Below are 16,663 nucleotides of genomic sequence, written 5' to 3'. Positions count from 1 at the left end.
TATTACATTGGTGTAAGTGCACTTAGGAATGTGCTTTCCTGCAGGTGTAACTGGAAAGTGCGAAGTGCATCCCATCATAAGAGTAAGAACTCACCTCAGGGATGTCGGAGAATTCAGTTCAGAGAGAAAAATACTGTACAACCTCTCCCCCAGGGGCGAATTTAGTGGTGAGGGTGCACATAGGCACAACAGGAAGCCTGCCTACTGTTATTATTTTTATTGATTGGTTATAAGCCAATTTAATAGAATAATAATAAAAAAGCCACTAACTGACTTTTATATTTTTAATTATGGGTACATGTTTACTAAGTGCTGTAGCTTACAGGGGCAGCATGTGCATGTCCTACCCATTTCACTCCATTCAAAATGGTATATGGTACAGTGGAAATATTTAGCACTGGTACTTTTTGGGCTGATGTTACCAACACAAGCATCCAGGTGCCGCCCCCACTTGCCTAATGGGAAATTTGCCACTGCTCTCCCCCACCCTAACTGACCATTAAACTGAAATCTCTTATGCCTAGGTCCAGAACTGCCAAGACATACGGTAGTCTGGGTGTTTAATGGGGGAATGGGCAAGCATGGAAACAGATGCTTGTTAAAACTTAGAATAAATATAACAATTATGCTGCCGCGGAGCTGGAACTATGCTGTGAGGAAGCGGGCACTTCTCCCACTCTACTTTTGGACCGGAGCCCCCAGACAAGACCAGGCCAGGTAATTATTATTCCCAACCCCCCACCACCACCCTTCTTAATGCCCCTGCCTTGGTCACACTTAACAAGAAACATCATTCCACCCAATTTCTCTAATGCCTCAAGTATTTGCATCACTACTAATGCTGCAATCTTCGCCTGCAAGTCCCTGTAAAACAGCACATTCATGCAAAGTAAGTGTCTGACTTTCTGAATCTGCACTTTCATGCGTTACCCTTTTGTGTTGCAAACTAAGTGGAGATCAGTTATTACTCAATAAACTTCACAAACACATTTAATACATGTTTTTACATTATCTGAAATCATATGTAGCCAAATTTGATTTAGGGTGAGAAGTCTTTTGGTCTTATCATCATCCTGACAGACTTAAACGTTTGCCTGAAACTGTTGAGTTGCTCCTCAGAAACTCCTTTCCATGTACCCCAGAAAATCCCATTGCGAATCCCCTTGTAATCTTTCTCATAGTATTTGCCATTGAGATTTGCAGACATGCATGCATCAAACCACCATCCTGAGCTATAGTAAGCTCCACAATTCCCAGATGGATATCTATCATTGTCTCTGTCAGGGGTAGTAAAGAATTTCTGGTCATGGTTGTATTTCTTGCTAAAGTGGAGTGCATCCCCAGCTGTTCCACTATAGCCACTGACAGACAATCTGTATTTCAGGTATTCATTGGCCACATAGAACTGGTCATACTTGGCATATTCCTTAACGCCCTTAAAATCTTCAAGCTCAATTCTTAATATCATATTATTGCTTTTGGTCAAGAGGTGTATTTTATCATTTCCCAGCCAGAACTCTCCACTAAGATTACCGAAACCATTTTTGTATTCACTCCATGTCCGGTTGAAGCTTAAGTTGCCATCTATACGGTTCTGCAGCACTGTCCATCCTCCGCCCATAGATTCCATGTCACAGTATACACCAAATGTCTTGTTTTTTGGATCTGGCATGACTTGGTAAATACCATTAAGTCTTTTACCCCATTTGTAGTAGTCAGCGCAATCTTTGTAGAGAAGCTGAATGCCTAGAAAGAGAAAAAAACTAATAAGCAGTCACCACAGGCACCACTACTAGCAAAATGAAACCCGACCTTACTACATCTTTGCTCATCTAAGCAATTATACAGTATATGTTAGGTAAGAATAATTAGGTTTGAATCTATTTAATTAAAACACAGTTTTGGTAATATTTGTTCTTTGTAGGTCTATGCCAGTGGTTCCCAAATTAGGTCCTTCAGACAACCTAACAGTCCAGGTTTTAAGAATATCCATACTTAAGCACAGGTACCTTAATTAGTACCTCAGTCGGTTTGATTATACCATTTGTGCACAAGAATGACACAAAAAATGGCATTTGTATAATAACATTAATATAAATATATTCCCAAAAAGTTTTATATTGTTGCCATTTATTGTTATTAGTATGATGCCAAAGGCCAAGTGGTGTGTTCAACCACCCAAGGCACCCTGGCGTATTCATAATGGGTGCAGAGTGTGCGGTGCACATGGGCCACGGGGTCCAGGCGGACCCACACTGCACACCTTGCACCCATTTTTTTCAATATTTAACCTCCGAAGTACCACGTCGGCAGCAACAGTGCTGCAGAAATCACCAGGAAAATTGCATGGCCAGTGCAGTAAGAAGAGTCTGGGAAAATGTCTGCCGCACCATTTTCCCAGAGACCTGTGTATGCGCACTATACTCTGGGACAGTGCTAGGGTCCCCTACTGACCTTAGTGCCCAGAGTATACAGTGCTCTCGGCTAGAGAGGAGGGGGCCCATGCATGGCTTCCTCATCTCTTGAAGCATCCCTGCTAAGGCGTGTGTATTTCATAGCATGACTGCACACCCAAGAGTGGTATATCTCTCTTATAAAATGGTCTCTGTTGTTATGAAATATTTGTATGAAAGATACTGTAGGGTGATACAGATACAGAATAGGAGGAAAAAGTCATTTTGTCATTTTTTTTATTTTTTTTTATGGTGTAATGGTTAGCATTACTGCCTCACAGCACTAAGGTCATAGGTTTGAGTCCCACCATGACCCTAACTGTGTGGAGTTTGTATATTCTCTCCGTGCTTGCGTGGGTTTCCTCCAGGTACTCTGGTTTCCTCCCACAATCTAAAAATTATAATGGTAGGTTAATTGGATCTCTACAAAATTAACACTAGCATGAATGTGTGTGGTGTGCATGTGGTAGGGAATATAGATTGTAAGCTCCACTGGGGCAGGGACTGATGTGAATGGCCAAATATTCTCTGTAAAGTGCTGCGGAATGTGTGTGCGCTATATAAATAACTGGAAATAAATAAATGTGCTGCTGTCAGTGAGGTTGTGTTGTGCTGCTTTCAGTGAGACGGAAATGCTGTTGTCAGCAAGGCGGGGATGTGCTGCTGTCAGTGAGGCTGCAATGTGCTGCTGTCACTCAGGCTGCAATGTGCTACTGTCACTCAGGCTGCAATGTGCTGCTGTCACTCAGTGAGATGGGGAGGTACTGATATCAGTGAGGCAGGGATGTGTTGCTATCAGTGAGGCAGAGATGTGCTGCTGATAGTGATGTACTGCTGTCATCAAGGCGCTGATGTGTTGCTGTCAGTGTCAGGAAGGCAGTGATGTGCTGCTGTCATCAAGGCGATGATGTGCTGCTGTCAGTGAGGCAGTGATGTGCTGCTGTCAGTGATGGAGGATGTGCTGCTGTTAGTGAGACAAGGAATTTGCTGCTGTCAGGAAGGCGGTGATGTGCTGAGGCAGTGATGTGCTGCTGTCAGTGAAGCTGGGATGTGCTGCTGTCAGTGAAGCTGGGATGTTCTGCTGTCAGTGAAGCTGGGATGTGCTGCTGTCAGTGAGGCTGGGATGTGCTGCTGTCAGTGAGGCTGGGATGCGCTGCTGTCAGTGAGGCTGGAATGCGCTGCTGTCAGTCAGGGAGGTGGTGATGTGCTGCTGTTAGTGAGGCAGGGATGTGCTGCTGTCAGTGAGGGAGTGATGTGCTGCTGCCAGTGAGGGCGTGATGTGCTACTGTCAATGATGCAATAATATTCTGCTGTCAGTGAGGCTGCAATGTGCTGCTGTCAGTCAGTATATTATACATATACCAACTTTTTGCAAATGAGAAGTCTGGTGAGTGTTCTCCATCACACCCACTGTTCTTATATTACAATGTTGTTGTTTTTTGTCTCATTATAAGCACAGACTACATCTTTTCTTTTCTGTGCCCAATGTTTAGAGGGAATTAACAAAATGCCCTTGTGGTGTCAGCTGCTGGTTATTACACAGGCGTAGCACCTATTTATTAAGCGCACCCAATTCCTGTCTTATAGGAAAGAAAAAAAAAAGTTTTATTTAAATAACAAAGTTATTTTTACTGAAAATGTTATTGTCATCTTGCAATGACATGAGGACAGGGGGGTGTACAATTATCACTACTGTCCTTCTTAAATAAGTAATAAATTCCTTTCCCATGCTTGGCCCTGCAATGGCCATCTCCGTCGATGGCCATACTATCCTACAGACTTGATAAATAAGGAATATCCGCAAATCCGCAGAAGAGTCATTATTGACAAAAATGGGAGTCCACGTTTTAATTAAAAGGTTTTAGACTGGATATTAAGAATTTCTTATCGCTGCTATTCATGGCAGTAAGAAATCCTGTACATCCCGGATGTTTTAAAAAACACACCCTGGGGCAAAGTTCTGGTATGAGCCTGTCCTTGTAATGTGTAAGGCAGGCATGTGCAAACTGCGGCCCTCTAGCTGTTGAGACACTACACATCCCAGCATGCCCTGACACAGCTTTAGCATTCTCCGACAGCAAAACTGTGTCAGGGCATGCTGGGATATGTAGTGTCACAACAGCTGGAGGGCCGCAGTTTGGACATGCCTGGTGTAAAGTAAAGTGATCATTAGTGGTTTCTTTACTTTGTGCTGCAGGACCCCAGGCAGCCTACAGCACAGGGGTGATTTACCGCAACATGTGTTTGAATAAATCTGCCATTATCACTTTGATAAATAGTGACTTTGATTCCCTTGACTATACAGACGACCACCTAGAGAAACCACATTTAGGTTTTCTGTATTTTGGGAAATGATAGTTGCAAGAGACATTTTCTATAATCCCTCTAAGCAAAAATAAAGAAGTGATAACTCACTTCTTTAAAACTATTATTACTTGTGTTGTATCTAGCTGTTTTTTTTTATATTCAAAATACTATTATTTTATTGTGCATTTATCACTTAAGTGCTTTCAAAAACATTATGCTGGACACAAGTAAAAGTAACTAGGAAGACTAGCAATGAAAAAAGACTTGGCTTCCCAAAAAGGAAAGGGAGGATAATGTAAACGCAAATTGGTTTCCGTTTTTTATTGATTGATGGATCGACCGGACATTTATCTTTGCAGCTGTTACTTGCAGATAAAGTGAGTTAAATATTGCACTGTCCTCAACCTTCTGTACAATACTGTAGAAAGGAAGTAAAAGAGGTGAATGGAACGTCATGTCCCATACGTATCATAAACAGTAATATTTCATCCTGTTCTCATTGAGGAAATGGCCTGAACACTCTTTAAGTGAGGTGAGCTGCCAACTTTAGTATTCTTTTTCTATTTTTTATTTTATCTGGACATTGAAATAGCTTTGTCAATTTTATTGGCTAACATCGGACTTTGATAGATGAAAATATGAGTACTTTTGTTTTTTACGTTCGTCTTTAGCAAGAATTGGCAAAATGGTGCACATTCGCACTAACTATGCTTTATGAGGACACATTTTCATCCTCTAATACCCCTTTCACACTAGAAGACAATCCTGGGTTATTGCACGTACAGCAACTCGGGAGTGTGAACGCAGACAACCCGGGACTAAGTCCCAGGTCTCCGACCCTGCTCGCGACCAGGGTCACGGAGTCGAGACCCGGGAATTTGGTGGCTTGCTACACTGCCAAATTCCCTGGTCACATGTCTGAAAGCGGCATCATTTGTTAACTTTTCTAATTTCCTTAAAATTCTCTGTATGTGATTTGCAGCAGTTGCACACATTCCGGGGCTTATTAAGAGCTTTGAGTAAATCCAATTAGAAGATGCAACCATGATCTGCTGTATGGAGGAGCAAACTCAAAATATGCAGATATATTTAGATTGGAAGGGTGCACATCCTAGCTCAAGTGTAAATTGCAGTGTGAAAATAAAGGTTTGCAAGTGCAATTTAGAACCTTTTAGCTCAAATGGAGTCTCTGTAGGTTCCGATACAGATGAACCATTAGATAAGAGGCAGTGTTATGTAAGTAACGTGCACTCATCATGCAGAGAGTAAATTGGTATTGTTTTTTTTCTTTTGTACACAAACTGATTTCTTTCTGGCATGGTTGGTAGAATGGAATCAAATACAGATCCATCCAACGAACTGGGATGCAATAATATGTTGCCCTAACTTGACAGCATAACAAAAGTTTGCCCAAACAGTCAAACACACCATTTATTAAAAGACCCTTGTTTTACTGATCTATTCATTCTCTATTGTATGCCAGCTTTCTCTGTGATCTGAGCTACCTGCACCTGTACACACCTCTTTTATATTACTTTAGCTTTAACAAGCCCCTGTGGAGTTGTTTTGAACTCGGCAAGCCTTGCTCTCAGATACTTAAATCGTTTGCCAAATATTTCTTTTGGAAAACATTACGCACAATGGACTGTTCTGGACTTCAACTTGTACAGCCACCTGTTTCTATGTAGCTGAATGATTTAAATTGCTGCAGTAGTTGGAAAGCCCTATTTTTGTCACATTATTAAATATTCACCCATTATTTTTATTTTTGTATAAAGTCCCCTAATATATGGAAACTAGTTGGTTCATATACTGTAGTCTAGATGATTGCATGACAGCTTGTAAAAACATCAGAACATGACACTAAACAGTTATTTGGACCTGAAAGTGTTTTCTCAAACTAAAATAGCTCTGACTGTTATCAGTGGCATGGTAAGTCTGCAGTGTCTCACACTTATTACTTCTGACATTGGAGGAAAGGCTGAGCAAGTAATTACTCGAATACATGACTTTATTATTATTATTTTTTATTTTTTTTACTTATAAGTTATTTGTATTTGCAAATGTATTTTTTAATCTGTCCCTTTCTATAGTTTGTCACTACCATAAATATTTCTATTATTGGTTTACATAATAGAAGACAACAAGACGAACTTAATCATGAACAGATCTGCTCTAAGGAGTCAATCCAATTATACAGTGAGGTTACTGTGGCACAAGTAAGTGCAGCATTATGCAGCACTGACGGTACCGCCAGACTGGCGCATTTTGTTCGCTGTCTCATAGGGCTGCTTACAAAAATCTGCAAGTCCACAGTGAGGTCAGACAGGGAAGGGGGGGCAAATTGCTGAGTTGATGCCGGCATTTCAATGCCATTGCAACGGCAACGCACCCCCTTCGCCGTTCATTGGATTGACCCTAAATGTACAAACCACAAATTGGGATTTTATAGTTTAAGCATAAACATTTGTTATTTGCCTACATTTTACTGTCCCCAAAACCTGCTGTGTGAGCTAATTCATTCAGTTCTGCGTTGTGACTGTCAAAACCAGTTGCTGTTTAAACAATGACTTTCTGATACTATGGAAAAAATATATGTAAGAATAGCATCATTCAATATGAAATGAAGTGATGTACACGCACACAATTTTCACAGGCAGTTGTATTGGGATTGGGGAATGCGAAGCACTAGAATCTACTAGGTATATAAAAATCTACACTCCCCTTCTTATATTACCCATCCTTTCAGTGTTTATTTAGAAATAATACATGACTACTTTAGGGTAGTATGTATTACCGATCAACCCACAATGTTTTTTAATTGCCTATTAGCACAGGATCAGTTATTATAGGATCTCTTTCTGGTACCAGTATCATCAGGAGTAACTCCATTATAAGAATATATATATATATATATATATATATATATATTATTTTTTAACTCCTAATGTAGCTGTTTATTGCTTTGATAAATAATTAAATATGTAAAATATATATATTTCATTGTTATTTATAAAAGTGTGTATTTTGTTAATATTATTTGTTAGTTAATATAATTTTGCAAACATTAATTGCTAGCCAAATATTAAATAATAAAAAAAAAGTTAAAGGGGTTAATCCAGATATGTACAGAAAGCATAACTATAACTCAGACAGACTTACCTGTGCTCTCTTTCAGTAGTGGGCAGTTGCTGGAGCACTTGTCCACATTTCTGAGTTCAAATGACAAGTTTGCCATCTTATTGTCAATATAGTCCTCCACACTGTTGATACTGAGTGAGTCCATCTTCTCTATCTGACTCTGCAAGGTGGTAATCTGGGATCGTGCGTTCTTCAGGCTAATGGACATTTTTTTCACCTTAGACTCCAGGTCTTTTATTTGATTGTCCTTCCCACCTTCTGGGGCCTCAATAGTCTCTTTGTCCTGGTTGTCATCTGCCTGCAGTTTGCAGTCTTGACAAGATTTCTTTAGGTTATTTACCATCTCTTTAAGGGTTTGTACTTCCTTTAGAGTCTTTTCCAGCAGCTGAAACTGCTTTGGTAACTGAATTGACATTGGAGGCAGAGTTATCTGGTAGGGACAATTCCCATCTTCATCACATTTTCCCCCATTCTTCATCTTTATCGGACAGCCATTAACAATATTGTCTGTTTGAGCATTGCCTTCTTCACTAGCTAGCACAGCTGCCAGTGCAGCACAGGTTAGCAAGCAACAGAAAGACTTCATATTTGTGGAGAGAGATGCTGATGTGACAGTCCGTGCAGCTTATATAGAACCAGCAGGCTGTGCTGCAACAAGGAGCCCTTCGTGTTTTCTGAGAAATGGGAGGGAACTTTTGCAAAATAAAGGCACTCGCATGTAATGGAGAACTTCCTGGCAAAGTGATATGTGTACAGAATAAAACAGATTTCTGTTTAGCACATCTGTTAAAATTAGACATTTAGACAAGTATAACAATGTAAAGCAAAAGTGACCTTTACACTATGGGAGCAAAGGCTGAAACAATTGCTAGTGTAACCTTATTCACATCCGTCATCATCATTGTTTATTTATAAATAATGTGCCACAAATCTCCACAGCGATGGACATTTTGTGTAACAAATTACACACCAAAACAATCACACATAGACACAGAACAGGGGTCCCTATTTATGTATATTTCTATGAATATTGTGGAGTAGAGCAGTCACTTGCTGTGCATTAGTCTAAATAAACACACAGAGCATCTTGTGATATTTCGCACTGCCCATGCTCTGAATGCAAACACACGCACACATAAATGTGCTCATGGCATAGGTAAACACAGGGGGTCCTGTTTCCCCCCGTGCAGTTTCTCAAATCATAACCACAATAGCATATCCCCCAACATTGTATGTGATGCAAACAGGACTCTTGCATCTCTGGTGCACGCTCTGAAAATGGGCATGGCCTTGCCTGAATGGGGTGTGGCCTCAAGTGGGAGGGCATGGCCTCACTGCATGTCTCCCGTTTCCATTACTTTGGGAGGTGTACCCAGCACACCCCGAGCAGCAGGACAGCCCCCAGCTCACTTCTCTGCACTGTTTAGATGTTATGCGCATGGCATCTATTCAGGGACAACTCCCTGGATTGTAGTGCAGAGCAGCAGTGATCAAATGCTCCCCCTCCCTCCTGCATTCTGTGGGTAGGACAGTGTCCGATTAGTGGGACTGCCCTGCTGTAATCGGGACAGTTGGGAGGTATGCAAAATAGCGGTAGCATCTAAAATGATTTTACTAGAGCTGTAGGCTTGATTCAAGAAAGTTTTTTTTTTTTTTTTAGATTACGTTCCCGTAGAACCTTTACTATACCCTAAATATAGTGTTAAGTATTAATACTATATTACATAGACTATCCAGTGTATAAGGAGACCAATGTGTCATATATGTCCAGGGGCTATGCTAGGTTCTACTGCCGCTCTCCCAGATTGGCTCCAATGCACCGCAGAGCAGGAGAATTGGATTGTGGAATGGTGCCCAAATCTTAAAAAACAAACATCCAGCTCACATAGGCTGACCCTACAGCAGCATGTCATGTCTCATTGTGATCACTGACCCTGTATGTAAACAAACGGGTGTGGATCATTAGATCGACAGTGTATAGGTCGACAATATTTAGGTCGACCACTATAGGTCAACAGCCACTAGTTCGACGGGGTCAGAAGGTAGACATGTTCTAGGTCGACATGTCAAAAGGTCGACACGAGTTTTTTATGTTGTTTTTTTTTGTCATTTTCTTCGTAGAGTGACCGGGAACCCCAATTAGTACACAGTGTCCCCTCGCATGGCTCGCTTCGCTCGCCATGCTTCTGGCAAGGTGCCTCAATCCGTTTAGCTCGGCACAGATTACCGCTCCAATGATGGGTAGCTACACTCCTCATGTAAAATACTTAAGTAAAAAGCTGAAAAGGTCCCATCCAAAGATCAGATGACCCAGTTTCCATGTTATTCCACCCAGTCGTGGCAGATGAATAACAATGTGAAGAGTCTTACGGGTGTGGTATTGAAGGACGACCACACTTAGGTCGACAGTGTCTAGGTCGACTGCTATTGGTCGACAGTAACTAGGTCGGCAGGGTCTCTAGGTTGACATGGTCTAGGTCGACAGGTCAAAAGGTCGACATGACTTTAAAAAAAAAATTGGTGTGGTTTTTGCCATACAGTGACCGGGAACCCCAATTAGTGCACCGCATCCCTTCGCATGGCTCACTTCGCTCGCAATGTTTCAGGCAAGGTTACCGTTCCCAATCGTAGTCCATGTGGATCGTAAAGTATGAAAAAGTTCTAAAAAAGAATAAAAAAACAAAAACTCATGTTGACCTTTTGACCTGTTGACCTAGAACATGTCTATCTAGAGACCCCGTGGACCTAGAAACCCTGTCAACCGAGTTACTGTTGACCTAGACACTGTCGACCTAAGTCTTGTCGACCTAGAGACCGGATACCGAGTCTTACATGTATGCTTACTTGTGCATTACGATAGCATGTACATAAAGGTTTCTTTGTATCCTCCCCTTCGTCTGTGTGAGGGTCACAATGTGCACAGATACTATCCGTCCAGCAGGTATCTGATCAGAAAGACATTGATGCAATATAATAAGTGTAAAGATGCAATATAATAAGTGTAAACATATATGTTTATTAATTTTAAAATAAAAGTAGGGGTAAAGGTATTCATACCATATAGATGGAATCCCATAAACCACCAAAGAAGATAGGCCGGGGTATCTGTTTGAACATTGGTAATATGTATATGGACTGGATACCGCACCCCAGTACGGAATAAACACTCCTTAACGCAATGCAACATCTTTTCCACATAGATAGTACTTTGCCCTTTTATTTCATAATAGGGGTCTTTTGAAGATAAAGATGCCGCCCTAACAAATATGAGGCGTCTGCAAGCAGCAAATGGTTCCCAGTATAGCCCTATTGGCGGGTATCGAGGCACTTTCGGTCCACACCCACCTCAACAACATAACCCACAGTCTGTGACATGATGAATTTAGACAAGTTCTTGGCTCTCATCTTGTTTATGAGAGCATGTAATGAAAATGAGTGAAACACATACAGTACTTCAAAAGAAACAAATATTCCAGCGCGTCACTAACACCTAACTCATGCACTTTTGGGTCGTATGTGCTGAAATAAGCAGCTCTCAACTGGACAGTACTGACCTGTCCACACACAAAACTGCACCAAGGATAATAATATATTACCAGAGAGCGCTTTATCCAAATATATTGAATTTATTACATATATATCACAATAAAATATAAAATAAACACATGTACACATAAAATTATAATTGAAGTTAAAAAATCCTCCCAGCTGCAGCTGATTAAATTTAACCGGTTATTTATATTATATCCAAATAGAAGTACTTATTGTAACCATATTTTCAGTGAAAAGTCCCGAACAGTATATAGTCCTTATTAGGAACAATTTATGGATGCTTGCTGTTTAATTCCAGCTATAGGATTTTTTCCCACATACTCATAGAGATCTCCTTATATGTCAGATAGAAGCCGGCTTTCTACTCCCGTTAATTAATGCCGCTGAGTGGCCAGGTGCGTAGGATACTTATGCTTTAGTATCTGTTTAACGGACTTTTTTCGTCCTACTCTCACTGTGCTAGATAGGGCCACATTTGCAAAATTGTCCACTTTACTCACAGCCAGGAGTGGATCCGTTTGATCTCCGTGGACGGCCCCCGTTGTCGAACACAGCCACAGTGGAGAGAGGCACCTTCCTGGATTACGGGATACCTGGAGAATCTCTAGAGACGATTAGCATCCATACATGGACAATAACACCAAGAGGGTATTATTCAGCCGGAATCCGCTGGTAGCAGGAAGGACATCCGTATAGAATAAGCCCCAGTCCTTACGCGTTTCTCCGCAATTGTCAGTGTGCGGTTTCGCCACCTCAACAACATAACCCACAGTCTGTGACATATGACTACTGTTGTCAAAGTTTCACTGCTAAAAATTAACTTGGATATTTTTATTCTGTATTAAGTCATTCACATGTTCTATAAATATGACTTTATTTCCTTAATATAGCTGTTGTACTGATACTTTTGCTGTTTCGTAGTACTTCTTATTAATGTAATTGAGATACAAGCAATTAGTGTAGTTATTTTTTCCCCAAACATGTGGAAATGCATGATGAATTTAGACAAGTTCTTGGCTCTCATCTTGTTTATGAGAGCATGTAATGAAAATGAGTGAAACACATACAGTACTTACTCATCTGTTGATTAGGTCCAATATTATTATTATTATCTACAGATATATATTTGGACACTGACACAATTTTCAGAATTTTGACACTGTTCGCCACCACAATGGATTTGCAATTAATCAATGGAGATGCAATTAAAGTGCAGACGTTCAGCTTTAATTCAGTGGGTTCAGTATGAAATACTGGTGGCCAGGATCACCGGCTGTCCATATACCCTCAACGGGATCCCAGCCACCAGTATGCCGGCAGTGGGATGAAAGTTAGAAAGCCCCTTGCGGACTCGCTGCACTTGCCACAGGTTATATTCTCCGTCTATGGGTGTAGTGGACACCCACAGAAGGAGAAAAGCCGGTGGCACTGGTATTCCGGCGACAGCATTTTACCTCGCGTCAGCATTGTGACCTCTGGGATCCAACTAGCAGTAATGTAACCGCCTCCCAATTCAAGGTGTTGAACAGAAATATTGTATGAAATGTTTAGGTATTGCAACCATTTTTATACACAGTCCCCTATTTTAGGGGCTCAAATGTAACTGGACAAATTAACATAATCATAAATAAAGTGATAATTTTTAATACTTTTTCAAGAATCCTTTGTAGGCAATGACTGCATGAAGCAGGGCCACCATCAAGTGGGGACAGCTGGGACTTTAGTCCCGGGCCTGGACCGCGAGGGGGCTTGGGTGGCAGCAGTGTTGATCAGGACCAGCATCGAAGGACAGCCGGCAATTGTATTTTAAATATAGCGATGGACGCAAGCCAATTGGAGCTCGTGGACCAGCAGCCAATCAGATGCTGCCACTTGGAAGTTCCTGATTAGCTGCCGGTCCGCTAGTTCTGATTGGCTCATGGCCAACATCAAATCTGAAATACTGCCTCCGGCTGTCACTCCATGATTGTCTGACGACTGTCTGTGAGCCAGCACTGCTGCCACCCAAGCCTCCCCTCAATGCGCTTATGGAACACTGTGAGCCTTTGACCTCTGCCTCCTGCTGCACCCAGAATGGTAAGCTGTTACAGTTGCGAGGGGGTGGTGCAGGCAATTGTGTGTGGGTTTGCCTATGGGTATGGCTATGGGGCATAGTATGTGCCTACAGGTGTGGCTATGGGTCAGCGTGTGTGTGTATATATGGGGCAGTGTGTGTATATATGGGGCAGTGTGTATGTGTGTGTGTGTGTGTGTGTGTGTGTAGGGCTGTGTGTGGTGCTGTGGGCAGTGGCCCCGATATGGGGGGGGGGATTATATTTTACCTGGGCCTGTTGTAGGGGCCCGGGGTGGGGGGGGAGGGGTGTTTCCCGCTGCCCATCCCTCTGCCTGACCTGCACAAATACTACATTTTTCAAATTTACTGAGGGGGCTGGCCACACCTCCCTGCATTGGTCACGCGCACCCATTACCTGGGCCCAGCACAGCTGTCGGCACCCCTGGTTATGGGGCAGCGTGTATGTGACTATGGGGCAGCATGTGGATGGCGGGGGGGGGGGCCCTGGGACTGCCTATTTTGGCAGTCCCAGGCCCCGCAATTTCCAATGGCAGCACTGGCCTTAAGTTTGGAACCCATGGACATCACCAAATGCTGGGTGTCCTCCTTTTGTTTATGCTTTTCGAAGACTTTTATGCAGCTATCTTCTCTTTGTTTGTTTGTTTGTTTGCTTTGGGTCTTTCTGCCTGTAGTTTTGTCTTCAACAAGTGGAAATGCATACTCGATCGGGTTGAGATTAGGTGACTGAACACACATTCACGCTATGGTTAATGTCTCTAACGTCCTAGAGGATGCTGTGACTCCGTAAGGATCATGGGGAATAGACGGGCTCCGCAGGAGACATGGGCACTTTAAGAAAGACTTTAGACTCTGGGTGTGCACTGGCTCCTCCCTCTATGCCCCTCCTCCAGACCTCAGTTTTAGACTGTGCCCAGAGGAAGATGGGTGCACTGCAGGGAGCTCTCCTGAGTTTCCTGCTAAGAAAGCATTTTGTTAGGTTTTTTTCTTATTTTCAGGGAGCTCTGCTGGCAACAGACTCCCTGCATCGAGGGACTGAGGAGAGAGGAGCAGACCTACTTAAATGATAGGCTCTGCTTCCTCGGCTACTGGACACCATTAGCTCCAGAGGGAGAGGAACACCGGTTCTTCCTGGGCGTTCATCCCAGAGCCGCGCCGCCGTTCTCCTCACAGAGCCGGAAGAAACGAAGAAAGAAGACTACTGAGGCGGCAGAAGCCTTCGGGTGCTTCACTGAGGTAACGCACAGCACTGCAGCTGTGCGTCATTGCTCCCATACACCTCACACACTCCGGTCACTGTAAGGGTGCAGGGCGCAGGGGGGGGGCGCCCTGGGCAGCAATAGAATACCTCTCCTATGGCAAATGACTATATACATGTACAGGTGGGCACTGTACATGTATATAAAAGAGCCCCAGCCATATTTTATTACGTTTGAGCGGGACAGAAGCCCGCCGCCGAGGGGGCGGGGCTTCTCCCTCAGCACTCACCAGCGCCATTTTCTCTCCACAGCACCGCTGAGAGGAAGCTCCCCGGACTCTCCCCTGCTTGACACACGGTGAAAGAGGGTTTTAAAGTAGAGGGGGGGGGCACATATTTGGCGATTATACATTACAGCAGCGCTACTGGGTAAACATACTGTGTTTTTTCCCGGGTCATATAGCGCTGGGGTGTGTGCTGGCATACTCTCTCTCTGTCTCTCCAAAGGGCCTAGGGGGGAACCTGTCTTCAGATAAGAGATTCCCTGTGTGTGTAAAGTGTGTCGGTACGCGTGTGTCGACATGGTTGACGATGAAGGCTCACCTAAGGAGGAGGGGGAGTGCATGGTTGTCAGGTCGCAGTCGGCAACGCCGACACCGGACTGGGTGGATATGTGGAATGTCTTGAATGCAAATGTAAATTTATTGCATAAGGGTTAGACAAGGCTGAGGCTAGGGAGCAGTCAGGTAGTCGGACCATGCCTGCCCCAGTGGCACCGGGACCTTCTGGGTCTCAAAAACGCACTATCTCCCAGATTACTGACACAGATACTGACACGGACTCAGATTCTAGTGTCGACTATGAGGATGCAAAATTACAGCCAAAGGTGGCAAAAGGTATTCGTTACATGATTATTGCCATTAAAGAGGTTTTGCATATCACTGAAGAACCCCCTGTCCCTGACACGAGGGTACACATGTATAAAGGGAAAAAGCCTGAAGTCGCTTTTCCGTCCTCATTTGAGCTAAGCGAATTGTGCGAAAAGGCTTGGGAATCTCCAGATAGGAGACTACAAGTTCCCAAAAGGATTCTTATGGCGTATCCCTTTCCACAAAAGGACAGGATACGATGGGAATCTTCGCCTAAAGTAGACAAGGCGCTGACACGCTTGTCCAAGAAGGTGGCACTGCCTTCCCAGGATACAGCTACCCTCAAGGATCCTGCTGATCGTAAGCAGGTTACCATGAAGTACATTTACACACATTCCGGTACTATTGTTAGGCCGGCTATGGCATCGGCCTGGGTTTGTAGTGCTGTCGCAGCATGGACAGATTCCTTATCTACGGAGATTGACACCCTAGAGAAGGATACCATTCTAATGACCCTGGGACATATCAAAGATGCAGCTTTATATATGCGGGATGCTCAAAGAGACATTTGTTTACTAAGCTCCAGAATAAATGCTATGTCTATTTCTGCTAGGCGACTCTTGTGGACCCGACAGTGGACGGGGGATGCCGACTCAAAGCGGCATATGGAGTCGTTGCCTTACAAGGGGGAGGAGTTGTTTGGAGAAGGCCTCTCGGACCTTGTCTCTACTGCTACGGCCGGTAAATCGAATTTCTTACCTTATGTTCCCCCGCAACATACTAAGAAGGCACCTCATTATCAAATGCAGTCCTTTCGTTCAAATAAAAGCAAGAAGGTACGAGGATCGTCATTTCTTGTCAGAGGTAGAGGCAAGGGAAAAAAGCTGCACACAGCTAGTTCCCAGGAGCAGATGTCCTCCCCTACGTCTGCAAAATCCACCGCATGACGCTGGGGCTTCCCTGGGGGAGTCAGCTCAAGTGGGGGCACGTCTTCGACTTTTCAGCCAAGTCTGGGTTCACTCACAGGTGGATCCCTGGGCAATAGAGATTGTTTCTCAGGGATACAGGCTGG

At 43.3% G+C, this 16,663-nt stretch overlaps 2 protein-coding genes across 7 annotated transcripts in view; one reads left to right on the top strand and one right to left on the bottom strand.

Moving 5' to 3' along the window:
* CCDC146 (coiled-coil domain containing 146) overlaps nt 1–16,663 on the top strand; it is a 387,500-nt gene that overhangs the window by 80,610 nt on the left and 290,227 nt on the right. The gene's annotated exons all lie outside the window — the stretch shown is intronic.
* FGL2 (fibrinogen like 2) lies at nt 975–8,580 on the bottom strand. The gene is made up of 2 exons (XM_063926982.1): nt 7,923–8,580; nt 975–1,746 (listed from the first exon to the last, which is right to left on the bottom strand). Exons 1-2 carry the CDS (start codon nt 8,485–8,487, stop codon nt 1,040–1,042), a joined length of 1,272 nt encoding a protein of 423 aa, XP_063783052.1. The 5' UTR covers nt 8,488–8,580; the 3' UTR covers nt 975–1,039.

This window comes from Pseudophryne corroboree, chromosome 6 (genome assembly GCF_028390025.1).
Source record: "Pseudophryne corroboree isolate aPseCor3 chromosome 6, aPseCor3.hap2, whole genome shotgun sequence".
Lineage (NCBI taxonomy): Eukaryota > Metazoa > Chordata > Amphibia > Anura > Myobatrachidae > Pseudophryne > Pseudophryne corroboree.
The sequence above is the reverse complement of the archived record's forward strand: the minus strand, read 5'-3'. Positions and strand labels throughout refer to the sequence as shown.